At 36.4% G+C, this 15,697-nt stretch overlaps 1 protein-coding gene across 6 annotated transcripts in view; it reads left to right on the top strand.

The window, feature by feature from the left end:
• The window catches only part of CNKSR2 (connector enhancer of kinase suppressor of Ras 2), a 207,560-nt gene that overhangs the window by 135,644 nt on the left and 56,219 nt on the right, over positions 1-15,697 (top strand). For all 6 annotated transcript variants that reach the window (XM_032680902.1, XM_032680900.1, XM_032680899.1 and 3 more), the window contains one exon: positions 15,282-15,330. In XM_032680902.1, the coding sequence (XP_032536793.1) occupies positions 15,282-15,330 (49 nt within the window). The remainder of the gene's footprint in view (positions 1-15,281; positions 15,331-15,697) is intronic.

Raw genomic sequence — 15,697 nt, 5'->3', positions numbered from 1 at the left:
TCTGACTCTCACGATGCTAAACTTGCATAAAATCACTGCTTTTAACAGCTTTGTTTATATCATTGACATGTCATTGCAATCAAAAACCATGTGGTCAAGGGTGCATTTCAGTGACGGCCTTGAAAACTGAACAGCGTTTACTTGTGTGCACTGAACGTAACTGATGTGATGGCTGAGACCATAGCAGCAGAAAAACTAATTTGTGTTGTGTCTGTGAAGTAAACATCTCTTGTATCCACATTTGGTATTTTTGAATCCTCACATATAAATTTTCTTCACCTGCTTTGGGGTTTTTTCCCCATTTTGGAAAGTGTTTCCAGTGTTATATTGATTTGTAGCCAAGTTGTTGGGTTTGCATTCTATTTTTCTTCCTTGATATTGCAAAAGAAACCAACATAGAGTGTAAAGGTTTTTATTAAGCCAAGGAAAACTGTTGGAGCTGTTGCTAATCTAGTGTCAAACAGGTGTTCAATGTGATCTATTACTGTAGATAGAAAACAGCACAGTTAAAATTGTCTTGAACCTTTGGGGCACAAGAGATGAAAGCTCTGCCATATGATTGTAGTTTCTTAAGTTCATTATGTTATTCTATATAGGAGTTTCCTTAGTGTGTTGTGCTTTGTGTTTTTGTTGAAGGAAAATATTGTAGTTATTTAGGAGAGAGAAATAGTGTCATGGGTCACAAAAAGTTCCATATCAGGTTAATAATAATCTGCTCCGAACTGGATCAATAGAACTTTCCCTTAATCTAGAAACAGCATTGCTACATGAAGAAAAGGTTATAGCCCATTGTATATAGTAGTATGATTACTTTTTCTTGTATAACTCCCTACTATATACAATAGGCTGAAACCTACGCCAATAAACTTGTATTATTTACCTTATTTCTTCTCCCTTCCTGCCTCCTATTATCCCTTTGCCTTTTCCAGTGTATGCTCCCTTGTTCATATGTATTTAGCAATATCTAATGACTTGCTTGTCATAGGAAAAGTGACAGAAAAATAGCAGCTTCTCAATTTGCTGTAATAACCAGCCTATTTTAAATAATTTAATTAATTACCGGACTTTTCTTGGTCATTTTAATTGCACTTGAAAATCAGGTAAGTTTAGTAGCAAGATGTAGCATTTCAAGTTCATACATATGAAACAGGGGGTTCAGTGGAGAAGAGAAATCAAGGTTATGTACCTTTGGGATTTTGATGAATTTACATGTGTAGATAAGTACACATGCACTCTCTCTAATGTTCCAGTTTTACTTTTAGTAAAGGAGAAATACAATAAAAACTACCAGTTGGTGGGTTTGTGCTGCGCATTGAATTAAATTAGTGCACGTTTGGGAAACTTATTGTTTTCCTCTTTAGCAATGTGTAACTGTCCACGTGGTTGAAATGCAGCCTGGCAACTCTTAACTCACATGATCAATGGCAGTACTTGCTGCTTTGAGCACCCCCAGAGAGCCACTTTCCTACAGTACCAGTGAGGACACTGAGGCAGCAAAGGTGAGGGGTTTGACCAAGGCTACAATTTCAGTTGTCTCTCTCTGCCAGTCCCCTGAGGTTGCTGTACCGCTTCAGCTTGGGGAGTTTCCTCAGCAGAGCTGGTGGGGCTGCATTAGTCTGGCCATGCAAAGTTAAGTTGGTTGCAACAGTGATCTTGTTGAGAATACTGTAAGTGAAGAAGATTTGTTTATGGACCTATTGCAAAAATCATCTTTTAGCTTATAAGATAAATTGGAGGGGAGATAATAACTTTTACATAAATTAGCTTCTACTTAAATCATGCATGTTTCCAGATATTTCTTGCCTCCTACAAACTCCTCCAGAAAAAATAAGGGAAAATGCTTTTTAGAAGTTCAATACAGCATATTCAGGTGTCAATATAGAGAAGAATTTACCAAAAACTCCTGATTTTGAAAAGTTGGGAGTCTAAGTTGTGGTTGATTTTTCCTTTCTTATCCTGTTCCTCTCTGCAGAAAGTCTGAAGGGAGGTAAAAAGTGGAAGTACTTAAACATAAACTGCATAGATTTTTAATGAAAATACTTGACTCCAATACACATATAGTTTAAAACCTTTTAATTCTAGTACTCAATAACTAGCATTTAAGAAAGTGCAGAACATATGCATATTAGTTTCCTAATAAACTTGTACACAAGCTACCCATCAATTTGTTGCAAAAACCTTCTATATAGATATGGCATCTAAAAAAACACTATATACTGGAGAATTATTTACAGAAAAAAAACAAGCAAAAATTACCCCACTGAAAAACTTACAATTTTCTATAATTGTAAACATGACAGTATTTAAAGAATTTCCATTTGGTAATTTTTTTTGTTATGATATTGGTAAATTAAAAAAAAAGAGTTTGTAGGGAAAAAAATTAAATATCAATTGCACAGATTTTAAGTAGGTGTCTGAAATCTAGAGTGTCATTGTACCATTACAACAGATGGAGTCGGTACATTTTCTTCTTAAAAATGTTTGAAGTCCAACTATTTAAATAACAAGTTTTAAATAACAAGGCTCCCTTTTTCTTTTTCTCCTCCCTGTTTTCACAATAGTCTATAGTTAGACATGTAATTGTTATAGGATAAAAATCTAGCAGTTGATATCAAAGTCCAGTTTAACCTAAGTGCACAGAGCAAAATATTTTCCATATATATTTTCATAATTTTTTAACATTTGAATTAGTGTTACTTCTTTGCTATCGTCTTTCATCTCCATTTAAATATAAGTATTAAACTGATACTGAAGCTTGCACATAGGTTACAGACTTATATGCATCAATCATCAGCAAAGGAAATTTTAAACTCCTTCTTGAAAATATAAGTATTTGAAGTAAAAAAGTTATATATTTGTTACAGTTCAAAACATTGGCATTTTTATATTCCCAGCTATGAAACTGCCCTGGATTTCAAATAATTGTCCAGAAATTAAATGAACATCATGTAGCGTTTTGGAAATAATTGTGAAATATTTCAGTCTATCTAATACCACAGTAAGAAAGCATTTTAGAACTAATTTCTCTAATGCTTTGCTGTAAGTTAGGCCTTTGCAGTCAAAATATAATGGTGCATGCTCTAGCTTCCACTGTAAAAGTTGGAAAACACAAACCTTAACCAAAAGTAGCACATGTGCTGTTGAAATTTCATGAGTGAGAAAGCCATCATTTTTCATGACTTTACGAAAATAACTCTCTCAGACTGGGCTCCAAGTAGGTACCTGGATGCCTCAGCAGAAAAGTCCAATACTCTGAACTGCTGTGGTGCCCAAGCTTCTCTTCAAGTACTTGTATATTTCTGAAGGTCCAGCATAGTTTGGCTGGTAAAATCTAAACAGTGGGACATCCCTCTCTGGAGGTGATTGGAGCATCCCTTTCTTCTGTAGGTTACACTGGTCATATCTCACTTAGTTTTTGTAGCCTTAGGGGAATGTAGGAGAGCACTTTGGCCTGTTCTACAGCTTCAGCTCCTTGCTCATTTTCCCATCAGTGAGCATGTAATGAGGAGATAAGGCTGTGTTGATCACTAAATGCACCAGTGTGGAAATGGAGGGAACTCTGCACTGCAGTAGAAACAGAGTTGAAGAGGCTTATGAAGTTATAGAATAATCTGATTTGGAGTTCTTTTAAAAGATTCTAAGTCTATTCGGAGGCAAAAGTACTAGTAAAGTGTTTCATATAATACAGTGCAGAGAAGAATGTGCAATTTTTCTATGAAGGCATCATGAGCTTGTATTGATTTCTTGTCAGCCTAATGTAGTATTGTTCAGGTATAGACAGCCTTTTGCTCTGACAGACATTTAGAAAGAACAACTGGAAATTGAGTAAGGGGAAGAAGGATATGAGTAATAAACATAATGGAAAATTCTTACCTGTTGCCATCATGGTCTGAAACACCATCATATCTCACAGCCACAGTTGCCTCATTGGCCATGGGCAGGTTTGAATGTCTACACATTTGCACATGTTTTGATTCAGACAGAAGAGCAGCATTTCTCCCATTATTAAGTTGGAATAGTGGTTCCAGCTCTTTGTCAGCTTCTTCACTCTCAAAAGAAATCACCTAAATGGTGCCGTATATTTCCCTTCATTTGAATACAGCACTTTACTATATAACAAACACAAAACAAATGATAAAAACAGTATTTGTGTTGTTAAAATCTGTGTAAGAACTTCATCTACAAACCAAATGGTCAAACAGTTAACCAGTAAACAAAACATGCCTTACTTGTGACAATTGGAAATGATTGGGGTTGCCATAAGATTGATGTGCTTAAAGGTAATTTTAGATATTCCATTTGAGTTTGGTAAAAATGTGGTTCAAAATAATTCTTCTACATTTGTGATAGAAAAGGCAAGAGAGAAATAACATAGAAATTCCTTGCTAATGGAAGATGGCATTGTATTATTTTTGGACTAGTGCAATCAACACAGACTAATGGAGAGGCCTCCTCAGTCTAGTCCAAAAATCACTTAAATCACTTAATCCTATTCAAATATGTATTAAACTCCACATTCAAACATGGTATGAATTGCTGTTGCTAATGATGGGACCAATAAAAGGTGAATGGATAGCCAGTTGTCATAATTCCAAGTAAAATATTGGACTGAGTGGAGGAAAAATGCCAGCAAGAGAAAGGCATCTAATGAATTTGCTATAGAAAAAAAAAATACAAATGCCTCAGAAAACAGCAAAAAGTGCATAGGATAATAGGATAATTCAGGCTGGGAGGGACCTCAGGAGGCTCTGTAGTCTGGTCTTTGGCTCAGAGCAAGAGCAGCTCTGAGGTCAGACAGGGCTTCTCAGGGCTTTACCCAGTTGGATGTTAAAAACCTCCTGAAATGGAGACTGCATGCGCTCTCAGCCAGCCTGCTGCACTACTTGGCTGTCCTTATGGCAAAAAAGTTGAAGATGAACAATAAAACAGATATTTTGGCAATAGCTGAGATGATAGCAACTTGCTTGGATTTAAGACATAGTTTCTGCTGTATGATTGCTGCTTACCTAAAATCATCTTGTGAATGTGACTCAATAATCTCACATCTGTTCTACCAGTTCTAGACTCTCAGTCCTTTGAACTCAAGAGTGAAGGGAGTAGGTGTGTATATGCAGCTTTTATATATGAGTTCTGTTTAAGCATATATTTTGTGTAACATTAATACTTAATCTCCTCAGGAGGGAGTGCTAAGTTCTTTAATTATATGGAATAATATCTGCATTGTTTTTAAGGTATATTATTCCTTTCACAGATGAGAGAATATTTTCACATCTGCATTCCTTCTCTTTAAAAGAAGTAGTTAATACTATAAACTAGAAGAGAAACTATATACTTTCTCTTATTGGGGAAGTGCTTGCCTAAATGAAATTTGAAGGCATTGACTATGGGAGATTTTACATCTATTTCTATATACACTGTGATCTTTACTAAAATCCAGGGTTAATTATTGCAGCAAAACAAAATGCTCTAGAGATGAGGTAAGATTGGTTTATGGACCGTCATGAAGCACAGTTGGAGTCTTTTGTGGAAAACTTTTGTTTTAAACTTTCTCTATTACCTTATTATGCATTGTGACCATGAGAAAAAAAAATTGCTTGTTATAATTTCTTTCTGTGACAAAGCTGGGGAATTCTTTAAAAATGAGTCACTGTTAAGGTCATCTAGTCCAACTCTGCCAGTCTAGATTTATTCCTTACTGCATAGAATATAATGGTCTGAAAGTATAATTTTACATGGTCTAGAGATGTAGATCTGTACACTAATAAATCTCTCAGCTCAGAACATTTTGAATTTCCTTTCACATCCCCATTCTGTATTTTTTTCTTTTTCATAGAACCATTCCTGATTGTATCCTGCCTTTATTACCTGATAGAGGACTGTTACCTTTGTAGTTATTAACATTGTTTGTACATCAGTAAGCTGCATTATCTGCAGCTGGTACAATCACAGTAGCACAGCTGCGACACATTTTTTTAATGTAGAATAAGTGGTTTTAGTCCCTCAGTTACTCCCCTTTGAAAAAGAAGAGATTAAGTGCAGCATATTGTAGCAGGGAAGTGCATGTCAGGTATTGCACAGAAGGGACTCAGCGTGAGTTATCACTGCAACATGATGGGAATGTGACATCTATGAGAACTTCCATCTAGGTCCTGACTTCTCAACTGGCTCCTCTCTGTACTCCTGTCTGCATAAGGGGAAGGGAGGTACCAGGACCATGAAACCTTTCATCCAAGGACACTGGCTGGCATGTGTTGTGAAATTTGGCATTCTGAAAGACTGTACTGAGTGGTGAAAATATTGTTTGAATTAATGGAGCACAGATGCCCATTTCAGAGTGCCATTTTATCAAAATACCTTTACAGGCACCTCTGTTGTTTCTGAACAAGTGATTTTTTTTGAAGTAGTGGTTTTGACTCCACAGGAGTCTCTGCCCCACTTACGCAGTGGTGGCCCCTTGAGCCTGTTGCTAACTCACAATGTGGGATATTGTAGGGTTTCACCTGGGAGGAAAATGGCTCTTTGCAGCACTGTGGCTCCTGAACAGAAGCTGTTTTATTAGGTGTTTCTACTGTACTGGAAAGAAGTGCTTGTTGCTTAGCGCCTGATCTGTGAGTCAGCCAATCCATCTCTTCTACTGTGCTGGGGAGGAAAAAGAAGCCTTGTATTTTTCATATAGCAATAACTGCTTTTTGTCTATTTCTCAGGTGTACCCCTTTGCTTTCAGATTATCCCAAGTAGATAGTTTTTCCAACACTACAGAATTCTGATTTAGATTGAAGTGTAAAACTAATTTTGTAAGCTTGTTTGTACCCATAAGGTCACCATAACCGGCTCAGAATTAAAGACTTAATGTTATCTTTCCCCCCCTTCTGAGAAGTGCTGTTTCATCTTGTGCCTGGAGGAAGTTTTACTGAATTGCAGCAAGTAATGTGACTTTTATCCTGGAATGAACTGTTCTTTTTCTACCTTAATTCATAGATGCAATGGAAGAGTTTGGTATGAATTTTAGCAGAATGTTATGGCTTATGTTCAAATGCTTTTTCCCTCGTTTCCCTGTGGAAACTTCCCCTCAATTCAGAGCCAGAATAAGTTTTCTGTTTCTTTCACTGAAAGCATATTATGCCCAAGTGCTAACACAGAGTAACTTGCAAGAGTGTATCTTCCTTACAGGAGAAATCTGTTTTCTCGGTTGTGCCCTTATTCATTACAGAGCACCTACATCCCCTTCACTTTTCTCTGTCGCACGATCAGACAAAAAAATATGAAAGACATCATGCTGTGGGACACAATCAGAAGTGTTGCTAACTGCTCCTACAGAAGGAGGTGTATGTACTCTTTTCACCATAAGCAAGCACCTATGTGTTGCAAGGGAGCATGGGACCTTTATGCTAACAATTTTTCCTCTAGAAAGACTGTGGGCCTGATGCAAGATTTTGTTAATGTCCTGGGGTTGACTTCTGTTTTACAGTAGTTAGTTTTCTTTTGAGAAGATCCAGGGTTGGCTCCATGCTGTGCCACAGACCACCTCTCTAATCCAATGTAATCAAGAATAAGTTTCTTAAGTCTGCTTGGATAGTCTTATTTTTTAAATGTTTAGATAAGCATACAGAGGAAAGCCTACCTTTCCTATGAATAAGATAGAAATTACCTAAGCAAAACTGTATTTTTCCTGGAGGAAATTGCATAGTTTGAAAGAGGTTCGTTTGACTGACTGATACCTGCTAGAGGGCAATGCAGCAGGGCACAAGGAATGCACAAGGCTTCTGGGGTGCATATGAGGTGACGTGTCTCAGTGACACTGTGAAAGGACAAAAGGCCATGGACATAACTTGAAACCCTAAGAAAAAAATACTTTTACTGTGAAGATGGTTTAACTGGAACAGGTTGCTCATGGAATCTGTGGAGTCTCCATCTTTGGAGATATTAAAAACCCAACAGCCCTGAACAACCTGCTCGAGTCTGCTTTGAGCAACAAGGCTGGATGAGATGATCTCCAGAGGTGCCTTCCTGCCTCAGTCGTTTTGTGGTTTTTCTGACTGGTCCATTCTCCTTAATAAGAGATTAAACTGGAAACTGCTCTGAGGTAGAAATCAAAATAAAGGGTTAAATACTGTTCTGTAACAGGTGATAATTTAGTTTCTTTTTCCTCTTTAAATGGATGTACTTGAAACATACAGTGTTGGAGAACTGATGTATCTTGGACTTTCGCCATTAAAAGATACATACTGTTTTTTGAATCCTCCCTTTCTCTCCTAGATTACTTACTGTCAATAGAAGTAGTGTGGGAGGTACCAAAATTACATGTTTCAAAGTAGATGTAGAGCAGAAGAGTGATCTCAGAATAAATTATTCTAATGAACACCACTTGTCTAGTTTAACTTTTTATTCTCATTTGCTTCAGACAGCTATGACAGTGCTGCAGTCCTTGTTATGTCAGTTGAAAAGACAGTGGGGGAATATGAGAACCCTCATTTAAATTCGATGTTGTCCAGAAGTTTTACTGCTTCAGTATTTCAGTTAGAGTCCTGTGTCTTAATGGCTAAGAAGGTAAATCTTTCTGTGCTGATGGAAAGCAGCACCACTATATATTATTTTCTCACCATGGCCTGAAGATTTGAAAAACTATTTTATTTTTGCATTCATTACGCTAACAACTTTGCACAAACAATTTGCACTACCTTGTGCAAGTGCTGATTTGCATCCAGCTAATATAACATTTGCCACAGAATCCCCCCAAAGGACAAGAAAACGTTTAGAGATGGGAGAATGAATAAGAATCCCTGAGCAGAAAAACTGTGCTTGCTATCACATTTCAGACAATCACAATTCTGTCCTTAGCTAGCATATTCTTCTTGATTAAGCAACTATAGGAACAGTTGTATGAAAAGAATAGACATCTTTGATATTATTAGCCCTTGTAGACTATGTAATAAGGAGAGCATCCTGCACAGCTAATGTAGCCATTGCCTACCATGGAGGCAGCTAGCAAGTTGGCAGCCTCAAGGTCTTAGGCTACATTTTTATTACAGTAACGTACTCTTAAGGCACATATTTAACTCTTCTTAAGGCACGTACTGTTTCTTTATCCTTGTGGTCAGTAACAAAATGCATGTGTTGGGAATTCATGACCAGAGATCCAAAAATACAAGGATCCAGTTAGAACTGTGACCATGAATGACACGGCATAGCCATGTACTGTAGATCTAGTACTTCCTAGAAGCCTTTCATAGTGGACTTTTCAAATGCTACCAAGAAAACTATTGCTTTGCCAACTTTCTGAAATATATGTTCATTTGGTCTTAGAACTGAAACACCTTTTTGGGTTTCTCAAGAAACAAAACGAAGGGAGGAGTAGGAATATGGTGTGTAGGATAACATACCAAGCCATGAATTCTGGGATCCATTCTTCTAGTGGCTTAATATGTCGGTGCCTCTCACAACCCATTTGGCAGAACCAGTGATCCGTGCTTCTCTCTGTCTGAGGCACCCACCATTTAGAAGTGAAATATCCGCTGGGTATTTAATATAATGATTCTACCTTACTTGTTGGTACTCTTTGTATGTAGTACAGAACCTCACTTTTAGGAGTTTGTTCATATGTAATGTTCATACTGTGTTTTAGTATTAGATGTCTTAGAATCTTAGTGAATGCTGTCCTTTTAAACCCAGGTATGGTAGTTTTACTGTAGAGTGTGCTCACAACAGAGAGAGCTGTGCAAGGAAAGCACAAGTAGCTGTTACCAAAGCCCCAAAAGATCAAGATTTAGTTCAATAAATTTTCCTTTTGGGAGGCAAGGCTGAAGGTTTCAGGGCATTGTTAATCAACTGTGGCATACTTTGTTGGTAAAACTCTTTTTTTACTTACTTCGAGGGCTAAAATAGTCAAATAAGCAGGTCAATAGTTACTCCTGCTGAAAACAAAAGAGTTACCTGTTATGAATGAAACTCTGCTGCTGATTGGCAGAACGTTTCAAATTCCTGAGCTACCAGAGGTCTTCTCTCATCATGCCTTTGTAACATACAGTTCTTGAAAACTTCGTTTTCTACAAGTATCCATGAAAATAATTACTACTGTCTATTATTATCTCTTAATGGAGACTAAACGAGATGGTAAAAAAAAGAATTTGGCAATATCATCTGTTGCAAGTACCCTTGCGTATGAGATATTAATACTGATGTATAGTGTGACGCTGTAATATAAACAGGTTTGCATTTTCCCCCTTTTCACTCTTCTTTTAGCTCTGAAATTTTGGATCTCAACACACCAAATGCATAGAAATGTGTATCTGGGATATCAAAATTATGAAAACACAACGTTGCCAGTGTTCTCCAAGTATTGAGAACTATCTCTCAAAGTGAGAGATCAATCAAATAATTGGCAGCACCAACTTGCTTGCTTTTTTTTTCCCAGGTACTGGCTTTTCCATCTGTAGCAGAAAGTTCCAGTAATCAGAAGTGTTACAAGCTACCCTGCTGAAACTAGAGAAAGTTATCTTACAGTGACAGAGGGGAACTGCCTGACTGTAAATAGTTCCTTAGTGTCTAAACTTGCAGCTTGAGAAAAATTGGATTTGACTTGAACTCTAAATAAAACTATAAAGATACCTGCCATTTTCCTTTTCAATCATACTGAACTGAGATTTGGGTAAAAGAATTGGAGATTATTATTTCCATAACCTGATTCTCTCCTGCAGCTTTTTTAAAATGAGCAAGCAAAAAATCTCTGAAGAAAAGTGAAGAAACAAAAAAAGCATTTCTCCTTGGAGAAGGAGAATTTTAGGAGCTGTCCAACTTAGTGCTAATTGCTATGGCAAATCTAGATCTTCAGAAAACCTTCAGTTGTGGTCTTTTTTGGGTAGACCTACAAATACTGTAACCATGAATGAGTTTATGTAACTATTAGAATCTGTGTATTTTTTGAACATGAATGTAATGTTCTGTCGGTCACATCTGGAAGTTATATTAGATCTTAAAGAAACTCTAAGGAACAGTTTAACCGAAAATCTTTAGACTTCCTCCTCAGACTCCTGAAGTTCGGCAAAACAACCAGTCTTCTCAAATCAGTAGTTTCAATCTATTTGTCTTCTATTTTTATATGAGCCATCAACTTTAATAAAAATTTTCTAACTTTCATCATAACAGTTTTATCAAATATTCTTCTCTCCTGATAGCAGTTTCACTTCAATTTAATATTAGTATTGAAAGACCAGTTTATTAAGTTTTCGATTTGGCATGTTACAAGTAAATGATTTGAAACAAATTATCTCACACTTTTATTTAAATACATTTTTCCAAATAGAGAGCTATCAAATTACTACTGAGTTAATAATAAATTTATTTTCAGCCTTCTGAATGTTAATTACTAACTTCAAATCTTTTTTCCCTTCTGAGAAAATATAGAGAAGGCATGGTACTAACCAAAAATACATACTTTATCCCAAGAGCTGAAATCAGACAGAAACCTGGATAACTGAGAATGAGACAAAAACCCGATAGTCTCATTTCTTGACAATTTTGTGTTTTACATACAAATATGCTGATGCTGATTGGATGCACACAGATAGTGTTGATTATATCATCTATATGGGATTATTTTCTTGCTAAAGAACTAAATACAATTTATAGGTCATTGGTGATCTCTTTGGTTGGTGTGAGCCTCCACCTGCAACTATTTTACTGTGTAGCTGTGTTACTGTGCTACAATCCTAAAAGGCATGCCCTGAGGGAGATTTCTATTTCCAGCTGTTCAGTCTTCTGATGGCCTTTCAGAACTCTGTCAAGCATTTTGAAGAGTGTTAGGGTAAACATAACACACGAAGCCAAATTTGGTAGTGAACAGTTGCAGGAAGAAAGGAACTGTTATGGCTCCTCCTTGCACATTGAAATCTCCATTGGCTGGTGGAATGTGCAGCTAAGCCCTCAGAAAGGTAGGGCTAGAGGTAGGTTAGCACCCTTGTAAAAAAAAAAACCAACCAACCAGAAAACAGAAACATAGGAAAAATCTTTGTAAAAATGGTGGTTTATTCCTCTGGAAATACATGTGCTTTGGAGGCTGCTGATAGCAAAGGCAGACATATGTATACATAAAATGTTTCTTTGATATTCTACTTAGACATGCATTTGTCAGAGGGCTAAGTTTTGGTATATTTTTAAATACAACATGCTCAAAGATCACATATTACAGGAGAAAATCATTCCATTCAAAAAACTGAGATTCAGAGCATTCAAATGAGTTTTGGTATATGTTAAATATTAAGTGACACCTTGCTTTTGGATAATGGAAAGTTTTTCTAATTGTATTTTGGGTGACTGGAAAGCATATAATTCAGAATATGACTAAAAAAATTTCAAATTTTCCTCAGGAGTGAAAATTTCCACATCTTAAAGTATTTATCTGTTTCATCTTTTCAGTGGCAGTCTTGTTTCCATTTTACTTATTCCTTTGAGTTACTAACAACTTTCTTCAATATAGAATGCTGCTTTCTATTTAATTTCATGCTTGTTCTCAGAATTAGTAGAAGAGATGAATTCTTGAGAACTTGGACAAGATGTATGTGAAAGCAGTTGCTCAAAGCTCAAGATGTATCAGAATCAAAATGCACTGAACATATATTGAATCTGGCTTTGTGGGTGAGTCATTAAACAGCATCTTGCAGCAAACTTGCATTAGTACAAGTAAATTTATGGTTTTGGTGTGAATCCATACTTTTAGGGTTTGTGGCATTAAAAAGAAGTATTTATATTATTTTCATGTTTGTCACATCACAGAATTAAGCTTAAAAGGGGCAACATTATGGTGGCCAACATCAGAACAGGTCACATAAAGAAGCTGTGGAATCTACCTCCTTGCAGATAGTTGTGTCTAGGCTAGAGATGTCCCTGAAGAACATGATCCAGTGTTGGCTTCAAAGCAAGCACTTGCTCTGATCAGGAGGAAGGACATGACCTCCTTTGTCATTCTCTGATTATAAACAACATATTTTAGATTACATATACATCTTCAGGGTTAAAAAAATTAGATGGTGCTGTTTTTTGCAAAGGGTGAATTAACTTGAAGCCTGAAGTCTATGTAAAACAATCTAAAGTGTTAGTTAAAATCACTGCAGTTGAATAGCTCCCAGGAACTTCACTCAGTTGTAGATTTTATCCTTGATTATAATTGAATTCAATGAGCTAATTTAGAATAATAACTGAATTCAATAAAACCTTTCTATTTTGTAATGTGACATAATGTATGGAAAAATGGCTAGACATTTAAATTACATGCTTCTTCCTGTTAAAAACTGATACCCCTTCATTACCCTTTCTTCCCAAAAACTGACTCAGAGGTTGAGAGGTGTGAACTCACATTTACAGGCTCAATTTAAGGACAAAATATTTAAAGAGAAGGCTTTTCATATGCTTTCAGAATCACTTTCAAGAAAACCAAGGTTCTCCTTTTCTGTTTTGACACTTTTAAAATATTAGTGCAGGAAAGTCAAGCAGCAGAAAGAAGTTGTCTGGGTCGTGAACTGAGGAGCAATAAAGTTTTGGATTTGTATATGTGTGTGTTTTTTCAGCCACTTTGAATTAGTCAAGATTTTCAAAGTGTCTAAGAGGAAGTTATTTACACGTCTGCCCAGCCACTCTTATTCCTGGGTGATAAGAACTCTCTTAGTACTGCACAGGTTGAAATGTTTCATGTGATTTAAGTTGGGATGGTGTTGCTGTCTTGGCTTCCTGAGAGCTGGTGCTGATCTGATTGATACTGGTAACAGAAGAAGGACAAGAGCCAGGGAGTGAAAACAAGTGGGGTCCTTTTTTCTTCCCAGTGGAGTCCTATTTTGACCTTCTGAGGTGGCAATATAGTTGAGTAGCTTTCTTCAGATATGGTATCCAAGGAATCAGCACATCGAGCAAGTCAGATAATTTTTTTAATTACACTTAATTATGGCATTGCTGGTAATTTTCCCCATGGACATGTTAGTATTTGCTTCTTGAGAATCTCTCAGCTCTGAGGCAAAACATCCCTTTGAAGCTGAGCCCTAGTCTTCTGCAGTGAGCTAAGGTGTGCAGGAAGTAGGGAGGAGAAAATGAAAATAGAATAGAATTATTAAGGTTGCAAAAAAACTCCAGGATCATCAAGTCCAATCTTTGACCAAACACTGCCATGTCAACTGAACCGTGGCACTAAGTGCCACGTCCAAAACCAAAGCAGCTCTTTGACTTGAAAAGGGAGTCTTGTAAACTGGGGTGGGGGGTTGTCTTCTCTGCTAAGAACAGGATTTGGGATCTCAGGGCTGTCAGTGCTTTTGCTTTAATTTATTTTTACCAAGTGGCACAAAGGTTTTGATTTTTTTTTATTAATTCATGGTAATGTGAAATAAGAAGTTTTAATGCTCAAGACACTGTAATGTGGCCTTTTCTTAGTTTTAGCAATAATACGTTTGTCTATCTTGATGGAAAACTAAAATTCAAAACAAGTGAAATCATGTCTTTAAATTTTGGTGTGATTAATTACAGAATTACTTTTTTAATTCACTAGCAATTGTGATTATCTGAGTCAAAGTTTCTGAAGAGAATGGCCATGAAATGTGTTAATATGTATTGCTATTATTAAAAAACTAGGATCTTAAGTAAAGGAGTAATTTCCATCCTGTCTCACTGCCAAGGCAATAGGTTAGTTCATGGGAGTGGATCAACTGGAGGGAAGTACTTCCACTTAAAACCTGGTAAAAAATGAAGTTTTAGTTCAGAATTTTTATTTGGGAGACTTTTTCCTAGTTGTGATTTAGCAAAATTTTACTGGTGTCCTTCAAAATACTCAGCCTGTTTCTGAGAAAATTGTCTGATGGTCTAATGACCATTGTATAAGTGCTTTCACACCTGCATTAGGCACTGGCTTAATTTCCATATTTGCATATATATATATATCAAGAATACTTTAATTAGATAATGTATTAGAAATGTATGCGCTGCATATTTTCACTGTCATAGTAACCAAAGGGAGTCATTCCTTCCTTATTAGCAGAACAAGAGAAGAGAAACAATTTTAGAGAGAAACTTCAGTTGTTTTAGCAATTTAATATGTGGTCTATTTTAAGATGTTCCACAGTGTGCTTTTGCTTTACAACCTTATAAACAGGTGAATTAAAATTACCTTTTTTCTTAGGCCTGGAAGTCTTTTGGCTGGTGTCACCTGATGATGACTTCATGTCCCCATGTTACATTTCTTTTATTATAAGGATGTGGTTAAATATAAATTTTGTATTTTCATTTCTTCTGTTTTGATTTCCTTGTAGACATTTCAACAGTCTTCTCTACAGCAGAAAAGTAAAAAGAAGAACAAAGGTAAAAAATAAATTTGTTTTCATGTATTGGTAGGAAGGGAATTGCCAACATTAATGTTATAGTATTGCAGTATCTGAGGAACTAGAACTTATCTCCAGTCAAATGTTCAGTTCAGTTGATCATGTTGAGAATGTTAGTCCATTACTGATGTCTCATAGTTTCCTAATGCTCCTCTACCTTTATGTATCTGGTTTTATCTTGTTTTTGAGTACTCAGACTGACTCTAGCCTCTTTGGGGCCAGGGTTGGTTTTTCCAACTGTGTGCATATAATGCCTCAGTGCAGCACTTGCTCATTACCTACACTGTCAGGTAATTTATATCATGGTAAATTTTCTTCCTTTGTTGTAGAAGTACAAAGGCCTTAGG

Source organism: Chiroxiphia lanceolata, chromosome 2 (genome assembly GCF_009829145.1).
Source record: "Chiroxiphia lanceolata isolate bChiLan1 chromosome 2, bChiLan1.pri, whole genome shotgun sequence".
In the NCBI taxonomy this organism is placed as follows: domain Eukaryota; kingdom Metazoa; phylum Chordata; class Aves; order Passeriformes; family Pipridae; genus Chiroxiphia; species Chiroxiphia lanceolata.
This window is presented reverse-complemented; position numbering and strand designations above follow the sequence as displayed.